Raw genomic sequence first — 15,596 nt, 5'->3', positions numbered from 1 at the left:
TTGATGTCCTCCCAGATCATATTCTTCATCAATGGTCACAGTCTATAATGTTGTCATCCCGATTGTCCTTACTGTAAATCTACTGCATTCTTCTATTCTGTACACACGACATCTATCACATGTCTGTCCGTCCTGGAAGAGGGATCCCTCCTCTAGTGCTCTTGCTGAGGTTTCTCCTGAGGTTTCTCCCATTTTTTCACATTAAATAGATTGATCCAAACAGCCACTCTAGTTTTAGCTTTGCTGAAACATCATCATAGGGAAGGTTTTTGTGTCCAATTCAAGGGTCTAAGGACAGAGAATGTTGAGTGCTGTAAAGATTGTTAAGCCCCTTGAGGCAAATTTGTGATATCCGGCTATATAAATAAAACTTGAATTGAGTATATTCTGTATTATTAATCTGAATCTGCAATTTAACTAAAGTTATCAAATGCATGTATTGGAGTGGAAAAAGTATGTTATTTAATTCTGAATGCAGTGGAGTAGAAACACAAAGTCACAGAAAATGGAACCACTCAAGCACAGTAGAAATAACTCAAAACTGTACTTAAGTACAAACGCAAGTAGTTACTTTCCAGCACTGAGTAAATACGCAGTTTGTTAAACACTAATCAAAAGCTTTATGATTTCTTATTATTCAGTGACTGTCTTACATGACCAGCACAAACCTTGAACCTGCTACTGGGCCTTGCCAGTAAATTATAAAATAAAACCTAAATATGGTGAAAATAGGTGGAAAATAATACTGAAAATTTGGAGAGGTACCTATCGATCGATTTGGGCTCGACTAGCTTTGCCTTCGCAATCAGGTTTACTTGCAAGCTTCGAAAAATAGATTGATCCAAACATCCAGTCTAGTTTTAGCTTTGTTGAAAAATCATCATATGGACCGGCTCGCATCTTTTGGCAGTGAGTATTAACAGTATCACTCAGATAAATGCAGACATTGTAGCTTTAAAGTAAACACCCCCATCTTTTCTTAGCCTATCTGTGGTTAGGCACATTAGCTCCACCTAGCTTTGCTAACATCAACGTTAGCATGCAGCGGCACTTAACACCCGTCGTGTGCTATCGAAGCAAACTATTTATCTGCAGTTAAAGATATGAGGTTTCTGAAATCCCGTGATTTATTCTGAATAACTTTCACGTTCAGGCAATGTCTCATACAACCGCTAAACCTCATGTAAACTAAAGCTACATTACTTCAGCTAGCTTTGAGACTACCGTTCGTTTAATATCCACATTTGGATTAAAACTCGCTGCAACCTTAGGTTGTTTTGTTATCTTGTTAATGGATTCATGTGTTTTCCTAAAGAACCGATGTTTTGAGGATATCATCCTATTTGCTCTGTAACACCCAGTGTTGGAAGAAATACTCAGTTCTTAATTCAAAACAGGATATGTACAGGTCATGAAAAGTCTTTAAAAAGGCCTTCAAAGGTATTAAAGTCTTAAATTTTATGTAAAGATATTTTATCATCTACTACTATCTTTTGCACAGCAGTCTACAGGCAGTAAGGTGTGTTATAAAATATTAAGTAATCAAATTTTAGTTAAAACTGGATGTAAACTCCACATTACTGTTTTTGAGACTGATCTTATGTAAAATTATGTGGATCTTAATTTAATTAGCTACTGTTAGTTGGTTAACCTGCCCATCCATTCATCCATCCATTTTTCGCTGCGTATCCAGGCCCAGGTGGTGTTAAATCATTAATTAATGAGTATTAAATTACATTTTATGTGGTTTTGAAAATGTCTGAAGTTTAAAAACATTTTAACTTGATGATCCCTTTTAAAGGACCAATACCACAGGGTAGAAATACTCTGTTACAAGTCCTGCATTGAAATTTCACTTAAATAAAGATTTTTTAAAAAAAGTAATATTATCAATACACCTAAAGTACAAAATTTGCTGAATAATATTCTATTAATGGATTATAATTACTAATACCTTAATATGTAAACATAATTTTTATGTTGCAGCTGATGAAGGTGTAGCTAGTGTTATATTCTGCCGGGTGTCTTGAAGACCCCCTCCAGGCAAGTCCAAAGTAGGGCTACAACTAACGATTACTTTCATTATCGATTTAGAGCATGATCGATGAATTGTTTTAGCTATAAAATGTCAGAAAATGGAGAAACGTGGCAATTTGTTAGAATTGTTAGAATTGCTAATTTTAATTGACTGTCTGTCCAAAACCCCAAAAATATTCATTTTACAATCAGATGTGACAAAGAAATGTAGCAAATCATCACATTTAAGAAGCTTTAAGAAACAAATGTTTGGATTCTCTGCTTGAAAAATGGCTAAAATGAATAATCGATTGTCAAAATTGTTGCTGATTAATTTTCTGTTGACTGACTAGTCTTTGCAGCTTTGCTTTGTATGTAAGATATAGAAAAAAAAATACTCTGCTTTCAATAATAACTTGTCTGATATGGTTTTTCCATAAAAAGTTCAATTACCTGTTTAGAAATTCTTAAAATGACATCTACACCTCCTCCCAGAATCTACGAAGATGCAAATATTTTTCATTTCAAAAGTTTAACTACTGTATACAAGATGTCTCCTACATTACTGAAAAACCATTTTCAATGTATTTGCAATGCAGTAAATTTAATCTGTAAAACTACATCATGATTTATTTGCTCATTATATTTTGTATGAATAATTGAATCTGTAAAGTTAGTACTAACTAAAGCTTTAAAATAAATGTAGTGGAGTAAAAAGTACAATATATCTCTCTGAAATGTAGTGGATTAGAAGTATAAAGTACTTAGTTACTTAGTTTCTTTCTACAAGTGGTAACTTCTCAATTATTGAGTAAACGTTAACTGTGAGTTTACCAACATGTCTGTTTTCAGATGATCCCTTTGATAAACCACCGTGCAGAGGTTGTTCATCTTATCTTACTGAGCCTTACATCAAGTGTGCAGAATGTGGACCCTCACCTTTTTTACTCTGCCTCCAGGTTAGTGGGTGACGAACAAACCAATGTAGAGCTCTTGTTTATTCTCAGACCATTCAGTGTGAATGAAATGAAACAAATGTTTTTATTTCAGTGTTTCACCAGGGGATTTGAATACAAAAAGCATCAGAGTGATCACAAATATGAAATCATGGTGAGTAAAATAAAAACTATGTGCACATCATTAATCTATTTCACGCAGACCCCCCCCCCCTTTTCAATGTGTATCCTCACTTTTCACCTCCTCATATAGACATCAGACTTCCCTGTACTGGAGCCTGGGTGGACGGCACAGGAAGAGATGGCCCTGTTGGAGGCAGTCATGGACTGTGGTTTTGGAAACTGGTTAGTGGTTCATCCGTTTGTTTTTACTACTCCACCGTTACTCCACAGTTCTTATGTGTTCCTGAACTGAAAAAATGATGGCCGTCCTAAACTGTAGGTCTTTTTTTTTTTTTTTTCCATCTTATCAAAGACGTCTTGCCAGATTTCCTGTTGTCATTTTTCAGATTTCAAAGTGTGTCTCTGACACACCATGTTTTCGTTCTTACTCAGAGTTTCATAGCCTTGGGGTTGAAACTGTGAGCTGAATTTCGTATTTGGAAACCTTGAGTGAAAGGCGTAGATGTTACACATCTACTGGACCGATGACCACGATGGATAAGAATCTAATCATCTAAAGTGCCTAAAACTTTTGCAAAGTACTGTATATATGAGCTGATAAATGACAAGAAATAGAAGTGCAGAAATAAAAAAGATATGTTTTGAAACAGTGTCAAGGTTCTGCAGTTTTTCCATCAGAGAGTGCTGACAAGTTCGTTTTCGAACTGTAAAATGTCCTGCTCAGTAAATTTCTTGGTCACATAGTTTAAATAACAACCAATTTATGGGAAGTTTATACCTTTTATTAATCTTATGGTTTATGGAAGGAAAATGAGTATTAGTTAATATATATCATTATCATGTTTATATTTTAAACTCTCAAATATTAATATTGGTAACTTTCTAGTTATTATTAGTTGTTATTTTCATAGTTATTTAGATGGAAAATGGGTTGAGATAAACGCAGTGTACAGTACTATTTGATGTGTTTACAATATTTCCAACCTGGTTTATTCATAAACCTCAGCAAACTTCTCTCTCAACTAGTGTAGTGTACTAACATATCTATTTGTACCATTTCTCTTCTTCAGGCAAGACGTGGCATATCAGATGCGCACTAAGACCAAAGAGGAATGCGAGAGCCACTACATGAAGAATTTCATCAACAACCCGCTCTTCTCCTCCACTTTGCTCAGCCTGCGGAAAACAAAAGACTCTCACTTTGCAGAGGGCGCTATTCCTTTCAAACGTCAGTACCCCCGATATCTACCTCCTTCATTTTCAAAAAAATCCTTACTCTGTGCTCACATCTCCGTAGAAGTTCAGGAACAGACAGTATTTAATATTAGTCAGTTTAGGTATGCGTTGCTGCCTCCAGCCGTGAACCCAGTCTGCTACTAATGTTAAACAGTACTCCAGCCAGTTGAGTGATTTGCATAAAATCAGCTGAAGTGTAATGTCACTTTAAGCCTGAGAGACACTCTCCCGACAGTTGGACAGAAGCCGTTGATGAGTCAGGAGCTTGTCTCAGTTCCTAGCCGGCCTCAGGCCTCCTTCTGCTGTTGTGCTCGAGTGCTTGACAAACATTTCTCTGTCATGTCTACACAGCAGTTGGGAAACTTAAGGCAGACACAGAAACTTGTTCAATTTATGATTTTAAACATTAGAAAACCAAATCTTGTAAGAAGTTTGCAGGTAGCGTATGCCTTGTTTTCATGCGCCATGCAAAGAAAATGTGTTGTATGCTCATATTTTAGTTTACATTTCTCTGATATTACAGCCACTGATGATCCCCCTCGGCCCACATTTGACTCTGTGCTGTCTCGAGACATGGCCGGATACATGCCAGCCAGAGCGGACTTCATGGAGGTGAGGGGACTTTACTTTATCATGTGTGCTAACATGGCCTGTCAACATGAAATAATAAATTAATGAAACGGCCACTAGATGGCTCATTATGAAAGGTTATTGAGAGAGTGATTCATGCCCTGCTTGTTATCTCACAGTGGGTCATTCGTCCCATTGTTTGCTTTTACTCATAAATTTATTTTCAAATATAATATAATATAAGTTGATCGGCTACACGTGAACTTGGATCAAACTGGCATATTATGAAAATCATTTTTTCACTGTCCTGCCAGGAGTTCGACAACTATGCTGAATGGGATTTAAAAGACATCGACTTTGTGGATGATGACTCAGACATCCTTCGTGGTGGGTAGAATCATAAAAGACTTTTTTTTTTTCTAAATTATTTTTCATTGGCAAATGGAAGATAATGGTGTGAACGACAACATTTACTTTACAATACAACCCTTAATTGTGGCGTGCATGTTGTTCTGTTTCAGCGCTCAAGCTTGCAGTTGTTGATATATATCATTCAAGATTAAAGGAGAGACAGCGGAGGAAAAAGTAGGTCCTTTTTTAATACACTAAATGAAGAATATACAGTATCTATTTATTCCGCATCATGTAATGAGCCTAGTGTATCAGTAGATGGCATATAAGCCTCTATATTGATGTTTTGGAGCTTCATTTCCCATAGACACTACTTTAAGCTTTGAGGCTGAATAAATGCATTTTATACTGAATTGACATTTCCAAGGCAAAAAACGTTAAACTCCTGACTGTACCTTCTTAATATTAGTGAAGTCTAAATAATACTAATATATTAATAACCTCTAATCTAAACTTTAATTAATTTTTTGTTAAAAGCGTTTTAAAAACACAAGTCCTGGGAGACTTGGATTGTCACAGAGTCAGCAGCGTGACTTTAATTGCATATTTACGCCTTTTGTCAGGCTCTCATTAGGAGCTACAGGGAATCATTCAGGTGCAACTTACAAGCTGCTTGAACCTCTATTCAAACCTTGAATATTTTTAGAAATCGGGAAACTGTATCTGTCCCCTGGTGAACGCTGTGCATGCCAAACTGTTTGACATTTTGCCCAGTTTTAGGCTGGCAAGGCTGCAGGAGACCTTGTGAAAATTATTAAAAACTCCAGAGGATATGTATGTTTCACATTTCATTCATTGTTACTTTACAAAATAACAATGGCTGACTGTAATGCTTTAAATTAAAAACACATTTTCAAGTTTTGAAATCATCATTAGTGACTTTATAGGCCGCCATCTTGTTCTCATGTACGTTTGTCTTAGAAGCTGAAACAAGTAGTTGATCAAAAATAAAAATAAATGGCAACTATTCTAATAATTGTTTATCATTTTGCAAACAAAGTTTTTTGTTGTAGAGAGGAGATGATTCAACTGGAAAGTCATTTTTGAGGTTGTAGTGTGTTGTGCTGTGTAGAATTGTATTGTGTCACTGGTGTTTCTCTTATTTTGTCCATTGCACATTTATATCAATATGGTTAAACTAAATGATAGAAACACAGTAAAATGCAACACCATTCAACAGGACTGCAGCCTCCAAAGGACCATACAGTTGAAAAACACCTCTTTAAAACAAAAAGTGATCATTATAACCTTCGTGAAGGTAGTATTTATTGCAGGACTGTCGAATTTGACTGTATTAGTTTTAGCTAGGTGTACCTACTAATAATAATAATAATATAATAATAATGATGATGATGATGATAATCATAATGGAATAAAAACTGGAAACTGAGTTTACTTAATAAGTGTTAATTAACCATTTTGATTTTGCATTTTCTGACATTTTCTGACATTTATAGACTGAACAGTTAATGAAGAAAATAATTGTCAAATTACTGGATAATTCAAATAATGGTTAGTTTCAGCTTCGTTTGCCTGCCCCTGCTAATAGTTTAATAAAATAAAGAACTTGCATTTGCTACCCTTCTCTCTTTTTGAAGGCGTTAGTCAGTCAGCACTCGAGAGATCTTCTCCCCTTTCAGCTTGTTAGCTGTCATTCTTGGACATACACACAGTCAATCCTTGCTGTAAGAGATCCATCACTAAATCAACTTTAATGAGTTCCTGCACCCAGAGCATGGTGGAATGGCATGTCTGTCTGGGCAGGCATGTGTGTTTTCTAGTTCCCTTCTCTCTCCATGCTCCCTTTTTTTTTTTTTTTTTAATCTCTGTTGACTTCCTGCTTGTCAGAGAGGCTTCCAGGATTGTGACATGGTCTGAGATCCTGAGTTTTGACCCCTGAAACCACAGAGTTAACTTTTCAGGGGGACACTACAGACTTTTTCAAACAATTTGACTTTAGTTTCAAACCCAGTTGTTGAGCCACTTTCACCTAGCTGCTGTATACTGTGGTGTTAGACTGCATTAGTTTTAGCTAGGTGTACCTAATAAAGTGCCAACTGAGTGTGTGTAGTGGGTGTTTAAATGCCGCAATGACTTTTATAGACTGTAACAGCCAAGATAATTGCATAGGGATAAATGCCAGGTTTAATTTTGCAGAGTCAAAGTAATCAGAATATTAATTGGCATAGTAATAAATCAAAATCTGCATTTCTTTCAGGATTATCCGAGACCATGGGCTGATCAACCTTCGGAAATTCCAGAGTAAGTTCTCCTCTTAAACTCACACGGGCTCGGCTTTGACAGTAATTATAGCAACTCAGAGAGGCATCTGATACCTACCAGCCAAATCGTTGCAGAGGGTTTCTATGGATGCACGCAAACTACTCCAGTGTAATAACCACCGTTAACCTCTGTGGCCCCTCGTGGCAACTGACTGAGCTCGTATTTTCGATCAGTTCTGCAAATAGTCTATGGGGGCTGTGTGTCAGAGTGTGCCACAGCATAATTGCTTCACTGTGAACAGATCCCCATGCGATGACTGCTCCTGCCATAATGACTAAGATGTGGGGGTGGGGGGCTTCTTTTATTGATCCACCTGTCACAGGTTGGCTTTCAGCGAGCTCAGTAATGTAATTCTTTGCATCTCCCGGGTTTTTGCCTTAGAGGTCAGACAGAGGGGGTTGCTATGAATGGATTTGTCCAATTAAACCCTCTTTTTATTTAAAGTATGCTTGACCACCCAGCCCATCGTTATATCTCCACGTGTTGCACTTTGAAACTGTCTGTGGTTTGGGAGTTGAAGAGTTCTCCCGTGATGTTTTATTTATGCATCCTCCAGCTTCCAGTTAGCCGTCCTCCCTTTTTTTTTTTTTTCCTCCTCTCCCTTATCTCTCCAGTCTTTCAAGACAAAGGGGAACTCAGAGTAGCCCTAGAGCTGCAGACTGGTTGTCATGGAGACTGTCAAAGATTGTGTGCCTCTACTGTGTCTGTGTGTGTGTGTGTGTGTGTGTGTGTGTGTGTGTGTGTGTGTGTGTGTGTGTGCGTGTGTGTGCGTGCGTGTGTGCGTGCGCGCGTGTGTGTGTGCGCGCGTGTGTGTGCGTGTGTGCTTGTGTTCATGTGTGTGTCACATGCAATAATGGAAGCCGTATCCAAGCCCGGGAGGCTGACAGTGTCATGTCTCAGTAACTGCTGGAGGCAGATTGACCACCATTGTTGTTATAGGGCAGCAGTCTATCTGAAGTCCTGTAAGGGCTTGTTACATTAAATGATTCAAGTCTGTTATTTCATGCTGTTGCCTTCTGTTTGGAATCATTGTTCGTGTGCTGGTATTAAATAACACAACAGTGTTGGTGTCTTCTTAGAGATGTGGACAACACTGCTTTGTGGGACCACTGCTTTAAGGGCACGACTTCATGTGTTTGGCCTGAGATGACAGCTGCTTATTAATGCTCACAGGGGCCTGATGAAGGAACCTGACTCTCTCTCACACACACACACACACACACACACACACACACACACACACACACACACACACGCGCAAAAGTATTACTCAGCAATGCGGGCGATGCTTTGACAAACCAAACTCTTAAGAGTGTGTATGCTTGCAGAGCGAGTTAAGTGGTGGGCAATACACATCATCCAATTCGCACTCATAGTTCCAACACAACTAAAAATGAAAAATGACAAAAAACATTTTCTACATAAAAAAGTTACAGTGAAAATACAAGTGACAAGGAATTGGAGGAAGTGTGACACAACAAATTATCTTAGCAAACCTAACCTAACAATACAGTCAAACAAATATAAAACACAACAAATAATCTGTGAGAACGTCAGGTCATAATTTCCCAAAGCCCAAGATGATGTATTCAAATCACGTTTTATTTGACCAAAGTTATTCAGTTTACAAGCCGATTTAACAAAGAAAAGCATCAAATCCTGGCATCTGACAAGCTTTAACCAACAAATGTTTGGAATTTTTGCTTAAAAAATGACTAAAACGATTAATCGATAATCAAAATACTTGTCTGTCAATCAACTAATCGTTTCATCGACTAATCTTTGCAGCTACCTTCCAAAGAATTTGCTTTGGTGCAGGTGTCAGTACAGCAAAATAAAGTTACGTGAGAATATAATTCATAAAGATTAGGCTATTTAAGATTATAATTAAAAATGTGTAATAGAAACAAATATAATATGTATGAACACCAAATGTTAATTTACAATAAAAGTGTAGAAGCAAAGAATCTTGGATTGTTCACAGACGACTGGCTTGCCCTCCAACAGATGACGGAAAACATTATTATACAGTTAATATACCGCTTCTGCACAACCTCCACTGTCTGGATGTGAAACTGCTTTGTAATTCCCTAGCATTACTTGCTATCTTATGATCAAACTTGTAATCCTTGATTTCTTGCATTATAGTCAGAAGAAAATACATGATTTAATAAAAATCTGAAACACGTGTGAAACATGAGGAAGACTCAAGCTAGCCAGTAACCATCCCACCTGGTGGGTCCTTTTGTCGGCCTGTTGCTCAAAACAAAAACGTGACGTGTGGTTGTAACAGCAACGAATAAAAGTGGAATAATTCCCATAGAGCAGAAGCTTTCTGTTTTTACCAAAGTTTCACCATTGTTGTTTGAGCAGCTGATAACAAGCACACCTCAGAAAACACAAGGCCATTTTGTGGAAACTGGACTAAACTTCATTGAAAAGATTTTTTCTTAGAAATGATATCCTTCATTTTAATGGCATTTGATGATTGTTTTTTGAATGTGTAACAGGTTCTATGGGATTTTCTGGACCGATTTCTTTGCAAAAGCGGTTAAAAATAAAGCGTCATCCTTTATATACAGTTAGGCACAGGTAAGGTGCCTCTGCAGTAATGACCGGCTGATTATTTCCACCTACAGATGAGTTTCATGAATATTTATTGTAATTGCAAGTGACCCTTATTTATTTTGTTGTGATAGAAATGATGTGTGTCAGTAATTTGAAACAACTTTTGAATGCAGTGGAAACGGAATCTAAATCCCTTGAAATATCGTTTGAAATTAAATTTTTCAGAGTGATAATAGATAATACATTATGTTGGAATCCACATATGTATGACACATAAAAGCAAAATTTCAAATTTAGTTGCAATACTGTATATAATTAAGGATTTTCTAAATCAAGCTTTATTACTTTGTACCATTCCCTCATAGGTCCATACACAATGTACTGGGTAGAACTATGGGGGAAATATATATGAAAAAAATACAAATCCAATTTTCATACTCTTGTATTTTAAATTCAAAACAACCAACAAGATACAAATACTCCACAGACAGCAGCCTCAAGAGATCATAAATGCAGTGCAGCTACAGAATGGCTGTGAAAATAGATACCAGTAATATTTACACGCCTATAAACCCAGTGTTTATTCTGAGATACATGTTAATGGCTGTTCTCTGATGATGAAAACAGGTAAACAAAAATCAAGCAAATGGCTGCATAATCTAAAAGTCATAAACTGCTCATGTGTAAAAGTATTTAGGGAGGTCGATTTTTCTTTCATATTTCTGTTTTACATTTGTTTGTATCTGCTGCCAACTCATCCTCTCTCTCTCTCTCTCTCTCTCTCTCCCCCTCTCCCCCTCTCCCTCTCCCTCTCTCTCTCTCAGTGCTGGAGCGATGTTACCCCAAGGAGGTGCAGGAGCTGTACGACGTCATGAGGCGATTTGCCAGAGTGGTTGGACCAATTGAACATGACAAATTCATCGAAAGTCACGCACGTTAGTATTTGGCTGAGTACAAATGGCAGGTTTACATGGACAGGCTCTGAAAATGCGCGCAACAGACACAAACACAGAGAATTAATTGAACCAATTCTTGCCAGACTGCCTCGACATTTATCGTGGCGTCAAAGGATGTTTTCAATTTTTGTGGGAAGGTAATGTTAGACTACCTCTCTCTCTTTTTTGTTGGAGATCCACAGCATGTTTGACAAATTAAAGGAAAAACTGACATAAGGTTTCATGCCAGTCTTAATGCTGAGCTAAGATAACTGTCAGCTGGCTGTAGGTTGATATTAAATGGATAGAGAGAGAGTGAAATCAGTCTTCTCAAGAAAACAAAGCATATTTTCAGAAATGTGGAATTATTCCTTTAAACATTTCAATATTTGTCAACATGCGAACTGTGTATGTATGAATAGATGGTGTATTTGTACGAGCTCCTTATGAAACTGTTTGAGTGATACAAAATGTGTTATTCATTGTTTGTGGATTCTGAGACCGGGTTTCAGTTGTGTGAGAGAGAGAGAGCTGATGTAGCTCTCTCTCTCTTCTTGTAACCGTGCGCACAGATTAACTGCCTTTAACTGTCTTCATCTCCTTTTGCTTCCAGTGGAGTTTGAGCTGAGGAGAGAGATCCGCCGGCTGCAGGAGTACAGGAAAGCAGGGATCAAGTCCTTCTGCAGTGAGTCTAGTTTGACCTTTTTCACCCCTCTGTTCCAACAAAACTTCATTTTAAAGTTGCATGTGTATGCAGGGAAATGTATTTATATTCAAACTTGAGCCATGCTTAGCTCTTTATTTTGAGTTTGGCTTTAAATTATATTAATTTTTATTTGCAGCAGCATCACAGTGTATCAGGTCAACAGATCGTTTTTTGGAATTATAATGTTTAGCTAGTTTGTTGATGCGTGGCACACAAAGGAAAGCAGAACTGAATATTTTTTTTGAGTTGCTGTATCAGCTACTCTTGGAGTAATATCAGAGAATTGCTGGCAGAATTAACAAAAGATTTGAATATTCTCTGTAAATAATGAACTATTCCAGTAAATGAAGCCTTACTGATTCATTACAAACAGTGTTATCGCACGTGAAAACTGCCGTTCATCCGTTTCACTTTCATTATTACTACATTTGAAATAGAGCTGCATCGATTACTCCCTCACTCAGTTAGTTGATTGTCAGAAAATTAACCAACACCTTGATTGATAGTTTGAATAATTGTTTTAGTCATTTTCTTTAAGCAAAATTGACAAAAATGTGCTGGTTCCTGTTTCTCAAATGTGAGGATTTTATGCTTTACTTTGTCATAGATGATAGTAAACTGAATATCTTTGATCCAATAAAATATTTGCAGATGAAAAAAAAATCATGAATGGAAAAATTTCATCACTAGTTCGAAACAACGTGCATTTTTTGAATCCGTCTTCATCTCTGATGACCTCCCTGTTTTACCCCTTTCAGGTGCCAAGGTGTATGAGCGGGTGAAGCGAATGCGTGAGGACGAGCGTAGGAAGAGGACCATGTTGTGTGACGTGCTGCAGTACATCCAGGATGGCAGAGCCTGCCAGCAGTGGCTCAGCAAACAGGCTGCAATGTGAGACTCCAAACTTCCTGCCTGTTACCCAGTGTTCAGTAGATGAGCTGGCGAAGTCATGCTCCCCGGAGACGCTGACCCCGGTCGTCACACTAAGCGGCCGGGCTGAGATGAATAGAGCAGACATTTGTATCACTGTGCATCCCACTTCCACTTCAGTCTTTTTACCGTGTCACTGCTCTTGTGGTTTCCATCCATGGGTGTTATCCAAGTTCTTCTAATTATTCCACCTTTAAAAAATCTTCAATGCAATGAGTCATCTTTTTTGGATGACGATCCTGGAGTAAGAATAGTGAGCAAAGCCCAGAGATGCTGTGTGTAAGTAGGATGCGCGTATGTATGTATGTATAAATAAGGCAGTAGAGATGCTGACACTTTTCTTTCTGATTACAGAGATGCTGGCATCACTCCAGCTGTCACAACGATCACAGTGTCAGGTATGGAGCTTCTTTCCACCTTTCCCTTTGTACTCCCTCCTCTCTGTTGTCTTGGCGTGGCCCCAGGCACAGTCACATTAATGCAGACGATCCTCCATAAATACACTCGAAAAAACAAGCCCCTACATGCATATTTATCTTGTTGTGTTTCCTTTCAAATTAGCTGCCTTCCTTAACCTCGTAGCACAAATGGGACGTACACTCCCACGTGGCTATATATACACAATTTGCTCACTGTAAATGTTTTTTGCTTGTCTCTTCCAAGCAAAGGAATTAACTGCATGTTCTCAGCCTGCGATTATGTAATCTGAAGTGAGGACCAACACTCGGGTGCTGCATGTCTGTGTGACTGTTGTTTAATTTCCGCTCCACAGCAACAGGTAGGCGGAGCGCCCCTCCTCTCAATCTGACCGGACTGCCGGGGACAGAGAAGCTCAACGAGCGGGAGAAAGAGGTAAAACTCACTCTTGTCTGCACAGAATGGGTCACACAGGAAAACGAAGCCTCAGTATAATTCAAAACAACAAGACTGTCCGACATACAGACAAAAGTTTGAATACCTATTCCAAATGGCCACACCTTAAGGCAGGGTTAAAAGCCTGCCATCATAGCATCCTGCTGGCTGCATCTCACTGCCTCTCTGATCTCTGTCCAAGTATTCTGGGCCAGCTGTACTGAGGCTTTGTGCTTTTGTGCCAGACACATTCTGCTTCAGACATATGCAAGGTATTTATGAAACATACACACCATGTTTCTCTCCTCTTTTGCATATGCATTTAAGGGAGGATCACGCGAATAATGGGTGGAGACATGTTAACAGAGGCCGATTATGTTCTGCTAGCAGTGTTTAGCATGGAAAATACCCTGCCTCTCAAAAGCAGAGGGGGAGGATTATATAGATATATATTATACATACGCGATTTGTGTGAGCCACAATAAAGGATATGGTGGGAAAAGAAGTGTGACTTCCCCGTCATTCTACCGCAGCACCACAAAAATATTTAGAGATCCTCACTATATCAGTTCTAACAAGACAGGAGCCTGCAGCCATGCTAGCAGCTCTGTGAGGCCATACATTGGCACAGTGGTGCTTTGAGCTCTATGCTAACATTACTATGCTAACATGCTCACAGTGACAATTGTAACATGCTGATGTTTAGCAGGGATTATGTTAACAATGTTCACCATCTTAGGCTAGCCTGTATGCATGCTAACATTTGCTAATTAGTGCTAAACACAAAATACAGCTGAGGCTGATGGGAATGTCATTAATTTTGCAGGTATTTGGTCATAAACCAATTTATTGGACAAATTAAAATTTTGAACTCATGTTGGTGCCAAGAGGATGGGGATCATGAATGTTTGCACAAAATTTCATCCAATTGTTGAGATATTTCACTCTGGGCCAATGTGTTTGATTGACCGACAGACTTTGTTTTTGTTTTGTTCTTGCAGTTATGCCAGGTGGTGCGGCTGGTGCCGGGAGCCTACCTGGAGTACAAGCAAGCCCTACTTAATGAGTGCAGACGACAGGGTGGGCTGCGGCTGGCACAGGCCCGAGCGCTGATCAAAATAGATGTCAACAAGACACGCAAAATCTATGATTTCCTAATCAAAGAGGGCTATATCACTAAGGCCTAGGCGCATTTGATTTGTCCACAGAGGAGATTGGATCGTGGTTAGTGATTCATTTTATTCCCATCTTGTATCATCGTAAGCCTTTGTTTTGTAAGTTTAAGATTGTTGCTGCTCTTTTGAAATATTGTAACATTTGCAAGGTTCCGTGTTTCTGAGTCTTAAATGTATTAAAAAGACAAATCTCTTTGTATAATTATTTGTCAGAAGAACAGGGCCTCATATTAAAATGAGAATGTATTTATTTCTCCTGTCATAATATGTTATTAAAAAAATCATTTTTAGTCTGTATGTTGATATTTTAATTTAAACCTAATGGGCTCCACTTGGACTGATATATTTGGTAAAACTTTGTTTTATAGGTCCCATATTTTCCCAAAATTTCATCGAAATGAACTGATATGTAACTATAAATTCATAGGAAATTGTGTGTAAAGAACTCTGTAATTTTGAACTAATTATAAGAATTTGAAAGACTGGAAATCTTCTGATTAATTGATGCCAGTAAATTGATTGTGTGTCAAGCGAACCTTTTAGTCAGTGCTCAACTGAACTTGCTAAAATGTGAAAATTCTCTACAGGAAAAAATACAACACTAAATATATGGAGAATAAAGTTTTGAAGGAATGTCCCAGTTTTCTTTGTTGTATATGATAGTAAATTGAATATCTTTGGGTTTTGTAGTACTGGTCAGACAAAAAAGGTTGTCTGAAGATGCGATCTCGGGCTCTGAGAACTGGTTTTTGCCATTTTTCACTATTTTCTGACACAATTAATCAAAAAATAATTGACAGATTAATCAGTATTGAAAATAATCATTACTAGCAGA

The 15,596-nt window shown here is 38.0% G+C and overlaps 1 protein-coding gene across 1 annotated transcript; it reads left to right on the top strand.

Moving 5' to 3' along the window:
* The first annotated feature begins 762 nt into the window (after positions 1–762).
* tada2a (transcriptional adaptor 2A) lies at positions 763–15,394 on the top strand. The gene is made up of 15 exons (XM_040129917.1): positions 763–909; positions 2,869–2,975; positions 3,067–3,126; positions 3,226–3,317; positions 4,166–4,323; positions 4,855–4,943; positions 5,216–5,288; positions 5,423–5,486; positions 7,531–7,574; positions 10,988–11,098; positions 11,712–11,783; positions 12,563–12,695; positions 13,089–13,132; positions 13,507–13,586; positions 14,588–15,394. The coding sequence occupies exons 1-15, from the start codon at positions 885–887 to the stop codon at positions 14,771–14,773; spliced, it is 1,338 nt and encodes a 445-aa protein (XP_039985851.1). The 5' UTR covers positions 763–884; the 3' UTR covers positions 14,774–15,394.
* The last annotated feature ends 202 nt before the right edge of the window (positions 15,395–15,596 follow it).

The sequence above is a fragment of the Xiphias gladius genome, chromosome 7, assembly GCF_016859285.1.
Source record: "Xiphias gladius isolate SHS-SW01 ecotype Sanya breed wild chromosome 7, ASM1685928v1, whole genome shotgun sequence".
NCBI lineage: Eukaryota > Metazoa > Chordata > Actinopteri > Istiophoriformes > Xiphiidae > Xiphias > Xiphias gladius.
This window is presented reverse-complemented; position numbering and strand designations above follow the sequence as displayed.

Excerpts from the sequence above, each read along its gene's own strand:
- tada2a (XM_040129917.1), top strand. The coding sequence starts at position 885 with ATGGACCGGCTCGCATCTTTTGGCA. Across the intron at positions 3,127-3,225 it reads ATCACAAATATGAAATCATG|ACATCAGACTTCCCTGTACT; the intron begins GTGAGTAAAATA and ends CTCCTCATATAG. Across the intron at positions 13,133-13,506 it reads CACAACGATCACAGTGTCAG|CAACAGGTAGGCGGAGCGCC; the intron begins GTATGGAGCTTC and ends TCCGCTCCACAG.